We start from the raw sequence: 16,020 nt of genomic DNA on the forward strand, positions 1-16,020 counted from the left end.
TTTACTTTGGAAGCATAATTTAGATAAACTTTTAAAAGCAGTATAAAAAAGCTATGCATGCAGAAGCTTCCCTTCCGTGCTTTTGCTTCATTTTGAATATAGATGTCATTTGGAAGAGGAGAAATTTCTGATTTCTTAGCCACTTATCCTGACTTACAAATGAAGTGTTTATTATATCAATTGCTTTCTTTATACAATCTTTTTTTTTTTTTTTTTTGGAAACCTATGATAAATGTAAAATTTTACTTTCTAATAAACTGCCAGGTTTGGAATATAGCCCACCAGCCCTTTATGGACTTTTAGAGAATACCTATAGAATCATCTGTTACATTGTTTCTGACCAGTCCTTGAAATCGATGATCAGTTTTTGCTCACATATCTTTAAAATGTTATGTTGCTATCGTATTGTGAATATTTTGATTTTTTTCCCCATTGAAATAGATTTAATTGAAGCAAAATTAGTGGGCATACTGGATATTTTGGATGAAGAAAATCGCCTTCCCCAGCCCAGCGACCAACACTTTACATCTGCAGTTCACCAGAAGCATAAGGACCATTTCCGACTCACTGTGAGTTTACCGTTCCAAAATTGAGACTTGGTGATAGGAAGAGAAACCTCTTAAGAAGATGCATTAATCATTTTAACCTTCAGTAGATAATTAGAATCATGAGTTATGTAGGGCTTAGAGTGACTATAATACATTCAGTACAGCATCTTGTATAGATGAACATTTAATTTATATATACCGGCAGTCCCCAGGTTATGAACATTCAACTTAAAGACAACTCCTACTTGCCCTTTAATGGTATGTAAATTTTCTCTCGCTTTGAAACGATTGAACTAACCCCTACTCACAACAAATTCTTCATCTCAGTCACCTTCACTTGCTGCACGTGCAGCTTTTAAATCATTGAAAAGGCTTCCGGGCTTGTCTTGCACTGAAGTAAGGCTAAATACGAACCATATGCACCTGTTTAGACTTACCTACAAATTCTTGAAGATACAATTAGGAGGGAATCTCATTCTTAACCTGGGGACTGCCTGTGTTTTTGATGCCGATGATCTGTTTAATCAAGGCCCTTCCTCTGGGTGGAAAGAGATCCCAGGCAGGAGGAGTAGCTGGAGTAATTGTTGTGAGATGCCTCCATCTAATTGCCCAAGAAACAACCCAGAGTCTGCAGGACCTGGTGGGAATGAAAGTAGATGAATCCACTGGGTTTAAGAGGAAGAACAGTGTTTGAAAAGCTTTACCTGCTGTCTTCATGGTCTCCCTTCTGAGTGAAGTGACCCTGAATTGCTTTGTTTTATGTCATGTAACTTTGATCACAATCCAGGAGTCACAAGAGATCCTAGAGGTCATAAGCAGCCATCTGTCTACACATTTGTAAGACCAGCAGTAAAGGTTGTGGCTTATGAATGAGAATGCTCACTGGTGGAAGCAGTCCATATTAGACAGCTGATTCATTTTGATCTTCTTTCCTCTAGGGACTTTTGAATGGAAAATACAATCAGAGAGGGAATAGAAGCTGAAGCGATAGAAGAATTAGCTGAAATAAAGGGAAAACCAGACATAGAGCAGTAGAAATACATGAGAGGTGCATTTCTAAAAGGGCCAGAAGGCCAGGTTCCCGCAGCTGCTCTGGATCATAGAGCTGTGCTTGAACCCGTGCAGCAGTGGACAATAGAACAGGTGTCCATGAGGCTGCACTGTGTGGCTATTGAGCTGTTTTCTGTGCTCCCCTAATTCTGTCTGTACCTTTAAACTCAGGGATCATCACCTGGGATAATACAATAACTCCATAGTAGGGTGAGAAAGAGCCAGATTAGTGCAGAAGAAATACGCCAGTTTCAGCCACAAAGATATGTGCTGCCTCATGGTATAGATAACAACAACAATTAAAAAAAAAAAAAGGGAAAGAAACACTGCGTCGTGGAATTAAGGAACTAATAGGCAAATGCCTCCCACACTATATATCATTTTGCGATTGTACCATAGTATAACAGTCATTGCTTTGGTGGATCCAGGGGATTAAGTGAATGGTAATGGGTATTCTTGTTACCATGCATCATTAACAGAATCCAGACTGTGTTGGGTAATAGGTTAAAGGGTTTTACTTGAAAAGCTGATGTGATTCTGCTAACCTCTAGAGACTGGATCCCACAACCACCTGCCCCATTAGCAGAGAGCTCTGTATCCCTTAATAGTCCCTGTAATGTGGAGACTTTTTTCCTCTTACTTCAGTGGAGACAGAAATAGGACAATATGTATCCTCAACAAAACTTTTTCTAAGATTCAGTATTATCTCTCCCTCTCTGTATTCACCCCCCCTCCCCCACCCCCAGTTCCTTGTTTCGCCTAGCCTGTGGATGCATGCTTACCTACACCAATGGTCCTGATCACTGTTGTTGTTAGCTGCCTGTTGAGTCAGTCCCCGACTCAGGCGACCCCATGTGTTACAGAGTAGAACTGCTCCATACGGTTTTCTTAGCTGTAATCTTTACAGAAGCAGATTGCCAGGCCTTTTTTTCTGTGGAGCTGCTGTGTGGGTATGAACCCGAACCTTTTTAGTTAGGAGCTGCTCACAAAACGCTTGCAAAATTGTAACTAGGGTCGCACAGTCATATAACTCAAAATGTCAGGAATGGGCTTTGGCCACTTTGCTCAAAAAGAGAACTATGAGCAAGGCAGTAAATCCCAATTTGTATAGGCTGTTACTTTTGTTGTATTAATTTGAAAAAACAAAAACAAAATGATTGAACGCTCTGTGCCAGGCACTATTCTGAGGGTTTTACCTGAATTATTTAATTTCATCCTCACAGCAGTCCTCTGAGGTAGATCCTATTAGGATCCCCATGCTTCAGTGAGGAACATGCAAGGAGAGGTTAGGTGACCTGCTGCTGTGTATCCCACAGTGAGGAAGTGGTGGATTTGGGAGTCAGGCCCAGGCAGTTTGGCTTAGGACGGTCACATAGAGAAAAGAGGCCTTGTGGTCTACCAGCTCTCTAATTCAAGCAAGCCACATAAGTTTCCCAAATCTTAGTTTTCTCACTTTTAAATGAGATTATCTTTCTTAACCTTCAGTTATTTTGAGGGTCAGATGTGATCTTGAATATGAAAGTGTTCCTGAAACTTTTAAACATGATACAGACATAAAGAAATGTTACAATTAGATAGTATACCCCTAAAATGATTTGTTGCTCTTGGTTGCTGTCAAGGTGATTCTGACTCATGATGACCCCATGTGTGCAGAGTACAACTGTTCCATAGTGTTTCCTTCACATAAATTAGGGCTTATTGTATAAACACGTTAGGATGTATGGTTTAAAACAGTCAGAGACTCCCTGTGGTGGATTTCAGGTTTTTCTCTAGAAAAATGGTTCTCAACCTTGGCTGCATATAGTGACTACCTGATGGGTAGGTGGTATGGGCAGTGGGAGCTGTGAACATTCTCCAGGTGAATATAATTAAGCAGCCAGGGTTGAGAACCACTGGTTTAGCAGTAGGCAGTTAACGTTATAAAATGCCTACTATGTTTTACATGTGCTTGTCATTTTTTTTAAATTGTCTTACCCCCTTTTTCTCTCCTAAGATACTATAACCAAATATTTGCTAGATTGCATTGGTACTTTAAAATGTATTAGATGTTTAAAAGCAATGTAATTATGAATACTCTGAAAACTTCTTTTGTAATTTTGCAGATATTTTACATCATAAATGTTTTGTAAATGAACATCATGTAATCTTTTTTGATAAATCTATAACTGAGGTATATATTGTTTTTCAGATCCCCAGAAAATCTAAACTGGCAGTTCATAGGAATATCAGAGATGATGAAGGCTTCATTATTAGGCATTTTGCAGGGGCAGTGTGCTATGAAACAGTGAGTATATCTTTTACCGGGGGAGAGGAAAATTGATGTTGAAGCTGTGCTGTCTGATACGATAGCCACTAGCCACATGTAGCTTTTAAAATGTAAATAAAATTTAAAATTCAATTCCTGAGTCATGCTACACCCACTTCAAGTGCTCAGTAGCCATATTGGCTGGTGGCCACTATTGGACAGCTCAGATAAAGAACATTTTCATCGTCATTGTTGTTACTGTGTGCTATTGAGTTGGTTCTGACTCATAACAACCCTACAGGACAGAGTGGAATTGCCCATTTGGGTCTCCTAGGTTGAAATCCTTTTTTTTTTCAATTGTGCTTTAAGTGAAAGTTTACAGTTCAAGTTAGTTTCTCGTGCAAAAGTTTATACACACATTGTTATGTGACCTTAGTTGCTCTCCCTATAATGTGACAACACACTGTTCCTTTCCACCTTGTATTTCCCGTGTCCACTCACCCAGCTTCTGTCCCTTTTTGCCTTCTCATCTTGTCCCTGGACAGGAGCTACCCATTTAGTCTTACGTATCTGAGCTAAGGAGCACTCTCCTTACAAGTATTATTTTATATCTTATAGTTCAGTTTAATCTTTGTCTGAAGAGTTGGCTTCAGGAATGGTTTCAGTAACGGGCTAACGGAGAGTCCAGGGGCCATCTCTTCCAGGGTCCCTCCAGTCTCAGTCAGACCATTAAGTCTGGTCTCTTTACTAGAATTTGAGTTCTGCATCCCACTTCTCTCCTTTTCCGTCAGGGACTCTCTGTTGTGTTCCCTGTCAGGACAGTCATTGGTGGTAGCCGGGCACCATCTAGTTCTTCTGATCTCAGGCTGATGGAGTCTCTGGTTTATGTGGCCGGTTCTGTCTCTTGGGCTCTAATTTTCCTTGTGTCTTTGGTGTTCTTCATTCTCCTTTGCTTGAGGTGGGTTGGGACCAATTGATGTATCTTACATGGCTGCTTACCAGCCTTTAAGACTCTAGGTGCCACTCACTGAAATGGCATGCAGAACATTCTCTTAATGAATTTTATTATACCAGTTGACCTCGATGTCCCCTGAAACCATGGTCCCCAGACCGCTGCCCCTGCTACTCTATCCCTCAAAGTGTTTGGTTATATTCAGGAAACTTCTTAGCTTTTGATTTAGTCCAGTTGTGCTGACTTCCTCTGTGTTGTGTGTTGTCCTTCACTTCACCTAAGATAACTCTTATCTACTATCCAGTTAGTGAATACCCCTCACTAGGTTGAACTCTTTAGGGGAGCCAACTGCCAAGTCTTTCTCCTGCTAAATAGCTGGTGGGTTTGAACTGCCAACCTTTTGGTTCACAGCCAAGTGCTTAAACATTGTGCCACGTAAGTGTCAGGCCTGTGTTGGAATCCTGGAATCCTTTTTCGTCAAAATAGAAAGTTCACTTGGAGACTACTGTGTTAAGGGATATTATAACAAGATGGACTCAAGCATTCCTGTTGATGTATTTTTCAGACCCAGTTTGTGGAGAAAAATAATGATGCCCTACATATGTCTCTTGAATCCTTAATATGTGAATCCAGAGATAAGTTTATTCGGGAATTATTTGAGTCATCCACAAATAACAACAAAGATACTAAACAAAAAGCAGGCAAACTCAGCTTCATCAGTGTGGGAAACAAGTTTAAGGTAACTTGTGTTAAATAATTTGATTTTTTTTTTTTTTGAGTGCATTTAAGACAAATTATGTTGTTTTATACTCTAAAGTGAATAATGTAGACCAGTTGTTACAAATGTCATGAGTGAAGTTCAGTAGCAGTCCCTGCAAGGTACGTAAAATGTCATAAGGTAGGTCTAATAACTGAACATACAGAAATGCTGGTAATTTTCTGAATATGTTCTTTCTTGGTGCTAAGCATATCTGATTGCCTCTCCTAATGTTCTTGCTTCTGCTTACTGTCTGATTGACCTTCCAACCTTCTCTTTCCCACTTGTTTTCTGTTTCCTTCCTTATTCAGCAGTTTTGTTTTAGCTGGAGTAGTCCAGCTCGAGATGGCTAGAGAGGACTAGTTGAGTTGAGAGAGGAAAAGCAGGCACAGCCAGGGGCTTCAGGTAAATGATCACCTTCATGCACTCCTATTTATAGAGTGGCTGCAATGTTAAAAAGGGCTCATCTCAAATTAATGATTCAGTTTGTAATTCCTTTTGAGTGTGTGTTCTCTTACAGTGGCATTATGGATCTGCATATTACGCTAAAATTTGATTAAAGCTTTTAATAACTTACATAGAAGATAAGTGCTTGGGTGTGACAAACCCTTCAAATTGCTTATTTAACATTGAAGAACATTTGTTATATTAATTTTGGATCAGGAATTTTTCTTTGCATTCTATAGAGAAATTGTCACAAGATGTGTTTTAGAAATCGAGCACTACTGTTTCCAAATGTTGAGTCTTCAGCATAGAAAGAATTAATTTAAAAACCTTTAGGTCACATGCTTAAACAGCGAAGAACTATAATTAATAGGAAAAGAAATAGAATTAATTTCTGTCTTATACATTTCTACAAAGTATTATTGTATTTATAAAAAAACTCTGAATATGCCTTTCATTATATGTACTTTAAATATTTTTAAAAATTATGTAATTAAGGATAATATTTAAGTATTAGAATATTATGATAGTAACTGACAGTATAAGCTTAAACCCCTTTTAGATTGAAGTAGGTTCTGAATAACTTGATAAAATCATTTTATAAAAACTGGTTATTTTAACCTTAAACATAAATATAGGAGAAAGCTTATAATACATTTTGAAGTAACTGAATAAAAAACTTTTAACTTTTTATAATGTATTAATTATGAGTCCCTAATTTTTCTTGATGAGCAATATTTTTTTTCTTATTTGCATAGTCTTAAATTCCTGAATAAATGTTTGATAAAAGATTGGTTTAAAAACAGAATTTTAGTCTATATGAAATGTAATTCATTAAATATTTTCTTCCTGTAATATGGAAAACCTGGTGGCATAGTGGTTAAGTGGTATGGCTGCTAACCAAAAGGTTGGTGGTTCGAATCTACCACGCACTCCTTGGAAACTCTATGGGGCAGTTCTGCTCCATCCTGTAGGGTTGCTATGAGTCGGAATTGGCTTGATGGCAATAGGTTTGGTTTTTTTTTTTTTTTTGGTTACTGTAATATTACAGTAGTATTACCGGTAAGAATATACTTGAAATTTTGGGCAATATAAATAAAAACAAAAGCATTCTTCAGATTATCTTATGGATTAAATTTCTCTTTTATGTTGAAATACCTTATAATTCCTTATATATAACAAATATATTTTGCACGTTATACTGCTGAAAGCTATAACTGAACGAAATTATTAATAATAAAGTGTTTTTCTCTGAGATACTTTGAAATGAAGTATTAATGATGATTCTTAATTTTAAAGAATTAATTAAAAATGTAAAATAGTTAATTGTTTGAGATATGTAAAGTAATAAAAACAGGGTGCCTTGTACAGTAATAGCTCAGTTACGCAACATCACTGGGGACTAAAAGTTTTCCTGAGAAGTGATTTTTTTTTCAGGCTATTGAAATATATCCCCTTTACTGTCAGTGTTTTAGAAAAGGTAATCCTTTTGATGGAAATATTTATTATTCAGTCATAAGTATGAATATTTATATGCTTTAATAATAGAAATAAAGTACAAATGAAGCATGAATTGCATAAGGCTGTTTATCCTTGTGCCTGTGGTCCTTGACTGCTGTTCTTTGATAATTGTCTTTCCTCTTCTATTAGCTGCTATTAGTTTATTTTTTGCTGCTTCTACTCTTCTGGCTTATTTTATCTCCATTTTTGGGGAGGATACGGTATTTAGTCTATGTATTTAGGAGCACAGACTTTGTGACAGTTGTTTTTCCAAATTAGCAGCTCTTTTTTTCTTTCCAGTTGTGTGTCAGTTAACCAGATAAGTATGACTGCATTTTTTTAATCCAGTGACAAATTCACTCCATTTTTGTAGCTTAATCCTGCCCTCTGATGTGTGAAGTATACTGTAGTATCAAGGATGAAGGCATGAGCTTTGGTGTTAGGCCTGTGTTGGAATACCTAGCTCTGCCATTCCTAGCGCCATCATCTTGGAATGTTACTTTCTGGACCTCAGGTTTTTCACCTGTAAAAGGAGACTAATAATATAAAAAAAAAAATAATTAAAGTATGATGATGCCATGAAAAGCTTTAAGCAGTGCCCAGTTCATGGAATGCGTTCAGTAAGGTACATCTGTTATTGATTATAATGTATGATAGATCCAGTATGTTAATTTAAGAAATAACACGTTCATTTGTCTTTTGTAAGTAGCACAATGAGCATGTCACTATAAAACCCAGATATAAGAATTTTACATTATTAATTTACTTTGCAGAGTAGTAAATAAATAACTTTAATGTATTGAATCAGGATAAATTATAATCAGATAATTAATATTATTAAAAACAGGACAACTTAGTTAATTTGTAATATTCATTGTCAAATTTTTATATGAAAAAATTGTCTAAGTTTAAAAAAAATTGAGCTGTGAAGTATTTTTCTATTGTTTTAAAATAGTAAAAAGGATTTCTATAGCTAGGCAGGACAGTATTATTTATACTAAGTGTCATAAGAACCAATCCTAATGTATACCATTAGTGTATGTTTTAAGCATGTCTTTGGTCTTAATGGCACGTGACTCATAACTACACCTAGTTTGCCACATAGTCAGATATGTTCTGTTGATTCTTATTGAATGTACCCCGAGTATTTCATTAGTTCTTCATTGCCTATGCACATTTTTCCGCATTCACCTCACCTGGAAGTGTGTGTGTGTTTTTTAGAATTGCTAGTTTCAGTCTGAAAGAGTACAATTTATACAAGCTGCCTGTAAGTACAGTAATTGTCCTTGGCATTATGTTAGTCATTTTGCATGTTGCTGTCTGTTAAAGACTTTGTACAGGAGGCTGACAGATTGTAATGTGCTACATGTGGATGTTACCACGTTATTTTATTCTCAGTTTGGTAAGCTCATGTTAACTGGTGTCCTGTGCACGTGTGCATTTTGAAATAATGAACTGGTTTCTTCTACAGACACAGTTAAATTTGCTTCTGGATAAACTTCGAAGTACTGTGAGTATATACTTAAAAATGAGTTTTGTTGTTTGTTTCCTTTATGGTATTCTTAATCTATCATTAAAAAAAAATTTTCAGTTTTAAAAAGGTTGTCATTTTCGTTAGGTTCTGAAGAAAGATCAAATATATATGTGAAGTCAAATTATTTTATAAATATATAAAATTCATTGACTGTTATTAAATTAGTATTATCCCGTATGTGGGTTATATAAACGAGGCATGGTTCCAAGTTAAAATTCATTTTTTACAGAAATCCACCGAACTTAACTGAGTTCCTTTTCAGATAGTTATTTTGAAAAGCTAGATATTTTGTTTTGCTTAACTTATTATTAGACTTGCTTTTGGAACCATTCAATTCTTTTAAGTATCTTCCTTGGCTACTCTAAAGTGATGAGATTACTTTTGTGATTTATAACAGTAGGCATTTCTAAAATGTGTTCTAAAAATATTTGCAATAAGTACAGTTTTGCAAGGTGACTGCTTTGAAGAGAAACAGTTATTTAGATGTCTAGCATATTAGCCTTGGCACTCAGCAGCATCATTTTGTACATAATCAGTATTCTCTCTACATCATTCAGCATGATCTGATAACTGATTCCAAATGAATGCCTTTAAGCTTTTTAAAGTATTCTTTAATAAACAAAACTTCAAAATGTGTGATGATTCAGCTTAGGGACCTCTTGCGTATTTTTGTGATAGAATGATTAAAAAGGATCATTTTTTTTTAAACTCTTTGGTCTAAATTTTAAGGGTCGTGATTTTAAGTTTTATGTGCTCCTGTTGTGGGATGTTTTCTTCTAAAGGAAATATAGCATATAAATATGTTGAAATATAGAATAAAGTCACATGTATGTCAGCCTGTGAGGTGTGTTGTTAAAATAGGTTGAAATAATTTGTGGTGAGAGATGTCTTCTAACAATAGCAGTTTTTGACATTCAAATCTTAAATGTAATTTTTTTAATATTAATATATAATGCAGAAATTTATTCCAAGCTTTAAATTATAAAAGCACGCTAATAAAATTTTAAGTTCCTTAATGATTATTTTAAGGTTTCATATATTAATGACGGTATGCTCTGCAAGTCTCTGGTATACCTAGAAATAGAAAAATAAGAGTGCTGTATGTGTTGTCTTAAAAGTATCTTTATCCCCCTAGGGAGCAAGCTTTATTCGTTGCATCAAACCTAATTTAAAAATGACAAGCCACCACTTTGAAGGTGTTCAGATTTTGTCTCAACTTCAATGTTCAGGTATTTCCATATTTTTATAATACACGTCAGTAATCTTAGCTCAGATACATCTTATTAGGTCCAGTGTTTTCAAGTAATTCACAATTATTTTGATTATTTTTAAGTACAATAAGATTTTTATCTTACATTTCCTTTATTTATAAAAAAAGCATGGCTCACAAATTATTTGAGCAGTGTTGGGTATATTATGAAACAAAACTATTTTACATCATTGAAGTAAAGTTTGTAAAAGCTCTCTAACTGCAAACTTGGATATCCCCTAAATGGGCTGCCTTCCTATGGCTCTCTCAAGTCAGCAGCAGTCCTTTTACTCAGTTCTCTCATAACTCAGGTCAGAAGGTAGGTTGGGAGACCTTGCTTCCCATTTAACCTGTTTTAAAAAGATGAAAACAATACAGTGCCCTCAGCTTCTGTAGAGTTAATATGCATTTGTCTAAACTATCACTTCCTACCCCTTGCCTTGCCATTGTCTGACCTTCCTCAGTCACAGAAATCTTAGGTACCAGGCTCACTGTTTTTCCTTAACTCCATGCCCATCCCCTACCCCCACCCATATCACCCCTACTTTTTCTTAAGGCATCAGCCCCCTCCTTTCTTTACTTATTACCTTTTGCTCTATCTTAGGTTCCTAATGCTTCCTTAAACTATCTTGCCTCTCTGACTCCTTTTTGTGCTCCTCTTGGTCAGATTTATCATAAAGCTGGAGATGTTTAAGCTTCAGTGTCCCTCATTTAAATGGGCCTCTTCCAAAGCCCTGCACCTAGTTTTATCTTTGTATTTTTATATTACTTTCTTAAAGAGCTTTCTCAATTGTATTTGCTTCAGGCCCCTAAAACCTGCGTCGAGCCCTGATGCCTCTCACAAAATCTTAGGTACTGATTAATCTAATTCTGTCCTCTCCCTATATCTCCACAGCATTGGTAGGCAAGACGGGTTGGTACCATGATCATGATCATTGACCTTTAAAGAGTTCTCAAACCTGTCCTGCCAAGATTCCCTGTTGAACATGTTTTCCCCTTTCTGCACCTATCAGACCCACCCTGTTGTTGTTGTTAGGTGCCATCGAGTCAGTTAACGACTCATAGCAACCCTGTGTACAACAGAACGAAACACTGCCTGGTCCTGCACCATCCTCACAATCATTGTTATGCTTGAGCCCATTGTTGAAACCACTGTGTCAATCCATCTCCTTGAGAGTCTTCCTCTTTTTCACTGACCCTCTACTTTACCAAGCATGATGTCCTTCTCTAGGGTCTGGTCCCTCCTAGTCTCACCATTCTTGCTTCTAAGGAGCATTCTGGTTGTGCTTCTTCCAAAACAGATTTGTTTGTTCTTCTGGCAGTCCATGGTATATTCAGTATTCTCCAACACAACAATTCAAAGGCATCAGTTCTTCTTTGGTCTTCCTTGTTCGTTGTCCAGCTTTCCCATGCACAGTAGGCGATTGAATACACCATGACTTGGGTCAGGTGCACCTTAGTCTTCAGGATGACATCTCCGCTTTTTAACACTTTAAAGAGGTATTTTGGAGTAGATTTTCCCAGTGCAGTGCATTGTTTGATTCCTTGACTGCTGCTTCCCTGGGTGTTGGTTGTGGATCCAAGTAAAAGGAAATCCTTGACAACTTCAGTCTTTTCTCCGTATTTTATGATGTTGCTTTTTCGTCTAGTTGTGAGGATTTTTGTTGTCTTTATGTTGAGGTGTAATCCATACTGAAGGCTGTGGTCTTTGATCTTCATCAGTAAGTGCTTCAAGTCCTCTTCACTTTCAGCAAGCAAGATTGTGTCATGTGCATAATGCAGGTTGTTAATGAGTCTTCCTCCAATCCTGATGCCTTATTCTTCTTCATATAGTCCAGCTTCTTGGATTATTTGCTCAGCACACACATTGAATAAGTATGGTGAAAGGATGCAACCCTGACTCACACCTTTTCTGACTTTAAACCACACAGTATCCCCTCGTTCTGTTCAAACGACTGACTCTTGATTTGTGTATGGGTTCCTCATGGGTACTTAAATCTTTGAGCCCCATTCAGCAGGTGGCCTCACCTTTTTGCTAAAAAACTAAAAACTTCACTTGCCTCTCCTAATTACATCTACCAACCTGCATGAGCCGTCTTTCTCTTCTTAAGGAAGAAAGAATTCCTTCTCTTCCTAATTGAGGCTTGTAGTTCCTTGGAATCCATTCCTTCCTACTTTCTCATGGATCTCGATTATGTATGTTCAGCCTTCCTCTCGGAAATGGCTCTCCCCCTTTGCATTTAAGCATGCCTCAGTCTAATTCCCTGTGACCCGCATGCCCTTCCAGCTGCCTTCCTGTCTCTCTCCTCCCCTTTGAAGAGAAGAAAGAATAGTCTGTTCTTACTTTCTCACTTTCCTGCCTTCCACTCACTCCTTAACTCAAGAGAATTCAATTTCCACTACAGTCAGTCCACCAAAGTAGTTCTTGACAAGGCTACCCATAATTTTCTTGACCCAAAATCAGGTGTTTGTTTTACAGTCCCTTCTCTTCGTGGACTTTACAGTGACATTTGATTCTGAACAATCCCTTCGGCATACTCTTTCCTTGTCTTCTGAAACAGCTTTTCTTTTGAATTCTCTGGCCATACCTGACTTTTTTGCAGGCTCATCTTCTTTTCACCTGGATATCATTTGAGGTTTTTCAGACTTTGGATTAGGCCTATTTTTCTTCTTGTTCTACATCAGCACTGTCCAACAGAACTTGCCATGATGGTGGCTATAGTCTGTATGTGTGTTTCCAGTATAGTAGTCACTAGAGATTTTATGGCTATCAAACATTTAAAATGTGGCTTTTATGTCTTAGGTCCTGAATTTTAAATTTTATTTGATTTAATTTTTTTAAGTGAAATTTAAATAGCCACTTGTGGCTAGTGCAGCTACAGAGCATGTGGCTAGTGGCTGCAGTATTGAACAGTACAGCTCTCCATTCTCTGAGTCCCCCAGATCCCCTTGATGTGACCTCTTAAACAGTGAGCCCATTTTTCCTCATTTCCATAGCTGCCTCCCTAATCCAAGCTGTCACCATCTGTCATCTAACTTTTGTGCTGTAGCTTCCTAAGTGTTCTCTTTGCATCTACTCAGTTTATTCTTCACATGCATTTAGAATTATCATTTCACAAACCCATAAAAGAAGGTTTGACTGCTTAAAACCTTCTACTGGCTCCTGATGATTACTGGGGTAAACAGCAAAATCGTAATTACTTGTGAGGTCCCACATAGTCTGGCTCATGTGTTCTCAGCCCCATCTCTTTCCACACTCTCTCTTCTCTGTGCTCCAGCCAAGCAACCAAGCTGACCTTCTTTCTAGCTCCTTGAGTGCTCCTCATTCCCTCCCATGCTGCTTCCTCTGTTTGGGATGCTCTTGCCCTGCCTTTTTTTTTTTTTAAACTTTTATTGTGCTTTAAGTGAAAGTTCACAAATCAAGTCGGACTCATATAAAAATATATAAACACCTTGCTATTTTTTATATACTCCTAATTGCTCTTCCCCTAATGAAACAGCACACTCCTTCCCTCCACTCTCTCTTTTTGTGTCCATTTGGACAGCTTCCGACACCCTCTACCCTCTCATCTCCCCTTCAGACAGGAGATGCCAACATAGTCTCATGTGTCCACTTGATCCAAAAAGCTCATTCTTCACCAGTATCATTGTCTATCCCATAGTCCAGTCCAATCCCTGTCTGAAGAGTTGGCTTTGGGAATGGTTCCTGTCTTGGGCTAACAGAAGGTCTGGGGACCATGACCTCTGGGGTCATTCCAGTCTCAGCCAGACCATTAAGTCTGGTCTTTTTATGAGAATTTGAGGTCTTCATCCCACTGATCTCCTGCTCCCTCAGGGGTTCTTCGTTGTGTTCCCTGTCAGGACAGTCACCGGTTGTAGCCAGGCACCATCTAGTTCTTCTGGTCTCAGGCTGATGTAGTCTTTGGTTTATGTGGCCCTTTCTGCCTCTTGGGCTCATAATTACCTTGTGTCTTTGGTGTTCTTCTTTCTCCTTTGCTCCAGGTGGATTGAGACCAATTGATGCATCTTAAATGGCTGCTTGCTAGCGTTTAAGACCCCAGATACTACTCTCCAAAGTGGGATGCAGAATGTTTTCTTAATAGATTTTGTCACGCCACTTGATTTAGATGTCCCCTGAAACTATGGTTCCCAACTCCCCGCGCCTGCTATACTGGCCTTTGAGGCGTTCACTTTATTCAGGAAACTTCTTTGCTTTTGGTTCAGTCCAGTTGTGCTGACCTCCCCTGTATTGTGTGTTTTCTTTCGCTTCACATAAAATAATTCTTATGTACTGTCTAATTAGTGAATACCCCTTTCCCACCCACCCTCCCTCCTTCCCCTCTCTTGTAACTATCGTAGAATATTCTCTTCTCTTTTTAAACTTTTTCTCGAGTTCTTATAATAGTGGTCTTATACAATATTTGTCCTTTTGAAGCTGACTGATTTCGTTCAGCATCATGCCTTCCAGAATCCTCCGTGTATGAAATGTTTCACGGATTCATCATTATCCTTTATCAATGCATAGTATTCCATTGTGTGAATATACCATAATTTATTTATCCATTCATCCATTGATAGGCACCTTGGTTGCTTCCATCTTTTTGCTGCAGTAAACAGTGCTGCAATGAACATGGGTATGCATATATCTGTTTGTGTAAAGGCTCTTATTTCTCTAGGATATATTCCAAGGAGTGGGATTGCAGGATCATATGGTAGTTCTATTTCTAGCTTTTTAAGGAAGCGCCAAATCGATTTCCAAAGTGGTTGTACCATTTTACATTCCCACCAACAGTGTATACGTGTTCCAGTCTCTCCACAGCCTCTCCAACATTTATTATTTTGTGTTTTTTGGATTAATGCCAGCCTTATTGGAGTGAGGTGGAATCTCATTGTAGTTTTGATTTGCATTTCTCTAATGACTAATGATTGTGAGCATTTCTTCATGTATCTGTCAGCCGCCTGAATGCCTTCTTTAGTGAAGTGCCTGTTCATATCCTTTGCGAATTTTTTAATTGGGTTCTTTGTCTTTTTGTAGCTGAGTTTTTGCAGTATCGTGTAGATTTGAGAGATCAGACGCTGATCGGAAATGTCATAGCTAAAAACTCTTTCCATCTGTAGGTAATCTTTTTACTCTTTTGGTGAAGTCTTTGGATGAGCATAGGTGTTTGATTTTTAGCAGCCCCCAGTTATCTAGTTTCTCTTCTGCATTGTTAGTAATGTTTTGTATACTGTTTATGCCATGTATTAGGGCTCCTAGCATTGTCCCTTTTTTTCCTTCCATGATCTTTATTGTTTTAGATTTTATATTTAGGTCTTTGGTCCATTTTGAGTTAGTTTTTGTGCATGGTGTGTGAGGTATAGGCCTTGTTTCATTTTGCACAGGTGGATATTGAGTCATGCCAGCACCATTTGTTAAAAAAGACTGTCTTTTCCCCATTTAAGTGACTTTGGGCCTTTGTCAAATATCAGCTGCCCATATGTGGATGGATTTATGTCTGGATTCTCAATTCTGTTCCATTGGTCTATGTATCCGTTGTTGTACCAGTACCAGGCTGTTCTGACTACTTTCCATCTTTTCTTTTATCACTTACATCTCGGCTTGATTATCATTTCCCTATGAAAGCTTTTCTTGTTATTCCTAACTAGTATGGAACCTGAGCTCAGGGCCCTGGCTACCTTTATTTCACAGTCACAGTTATAACTTTTGTGTATATTTGCACAGTTACTTAATTTTTCCTTCC

The 16,020-nt window shown here is 37.7% G+C and overlaps 1 protein-coding gene across 1 annotated transcript in view; it reads left to right on the forward strand.

The window, feature by feature from the left end:
* MYO6 (myosin VI) overlaps window positions 1-16,020 on the forward strand; it is a 171,093-nt gene that overhangs the window by 118,692 nt on the left and 36,381 nt on the right. The window contains exons 17-21 of the mRNA XM_064288189.1: window positions 442-569; window positions 3,787-3,882; window positions 5,361-5,534; window positions 8,968-9,006; window positions 10,166-10,259. Of these exons, the coding sequence (XP_064144259.1) occupies window positions 442-569; window positions 3,787-3,882; window positions 5,361-5,534; window positions 8,968-9,006; window positions 10,166-10,259 (531 nt within the window). The remainder of the gene's footprint in view (window positions 1-441; window positions 570-3,786; window positions 3,883-5,360; window positions 5,535-8,967; window positions 9,007-10,165; window positions 10,260-16,020) is intronic.

The sequence above is a fragment of the Loxodonta africana genome, chromosome 1, assembly GCF_030014295.1.
Source record: "Loxodonta africana isolate mLoxAfr1 chromosome 1, mLoxAfr1.hap2, whole genome shotgun sequence".
NCBI lineage: Eukaryota > Metazoa > Chordata > Mammalia > Proboscidea > Elephantidae > Loxodonta > Loxodonta africana.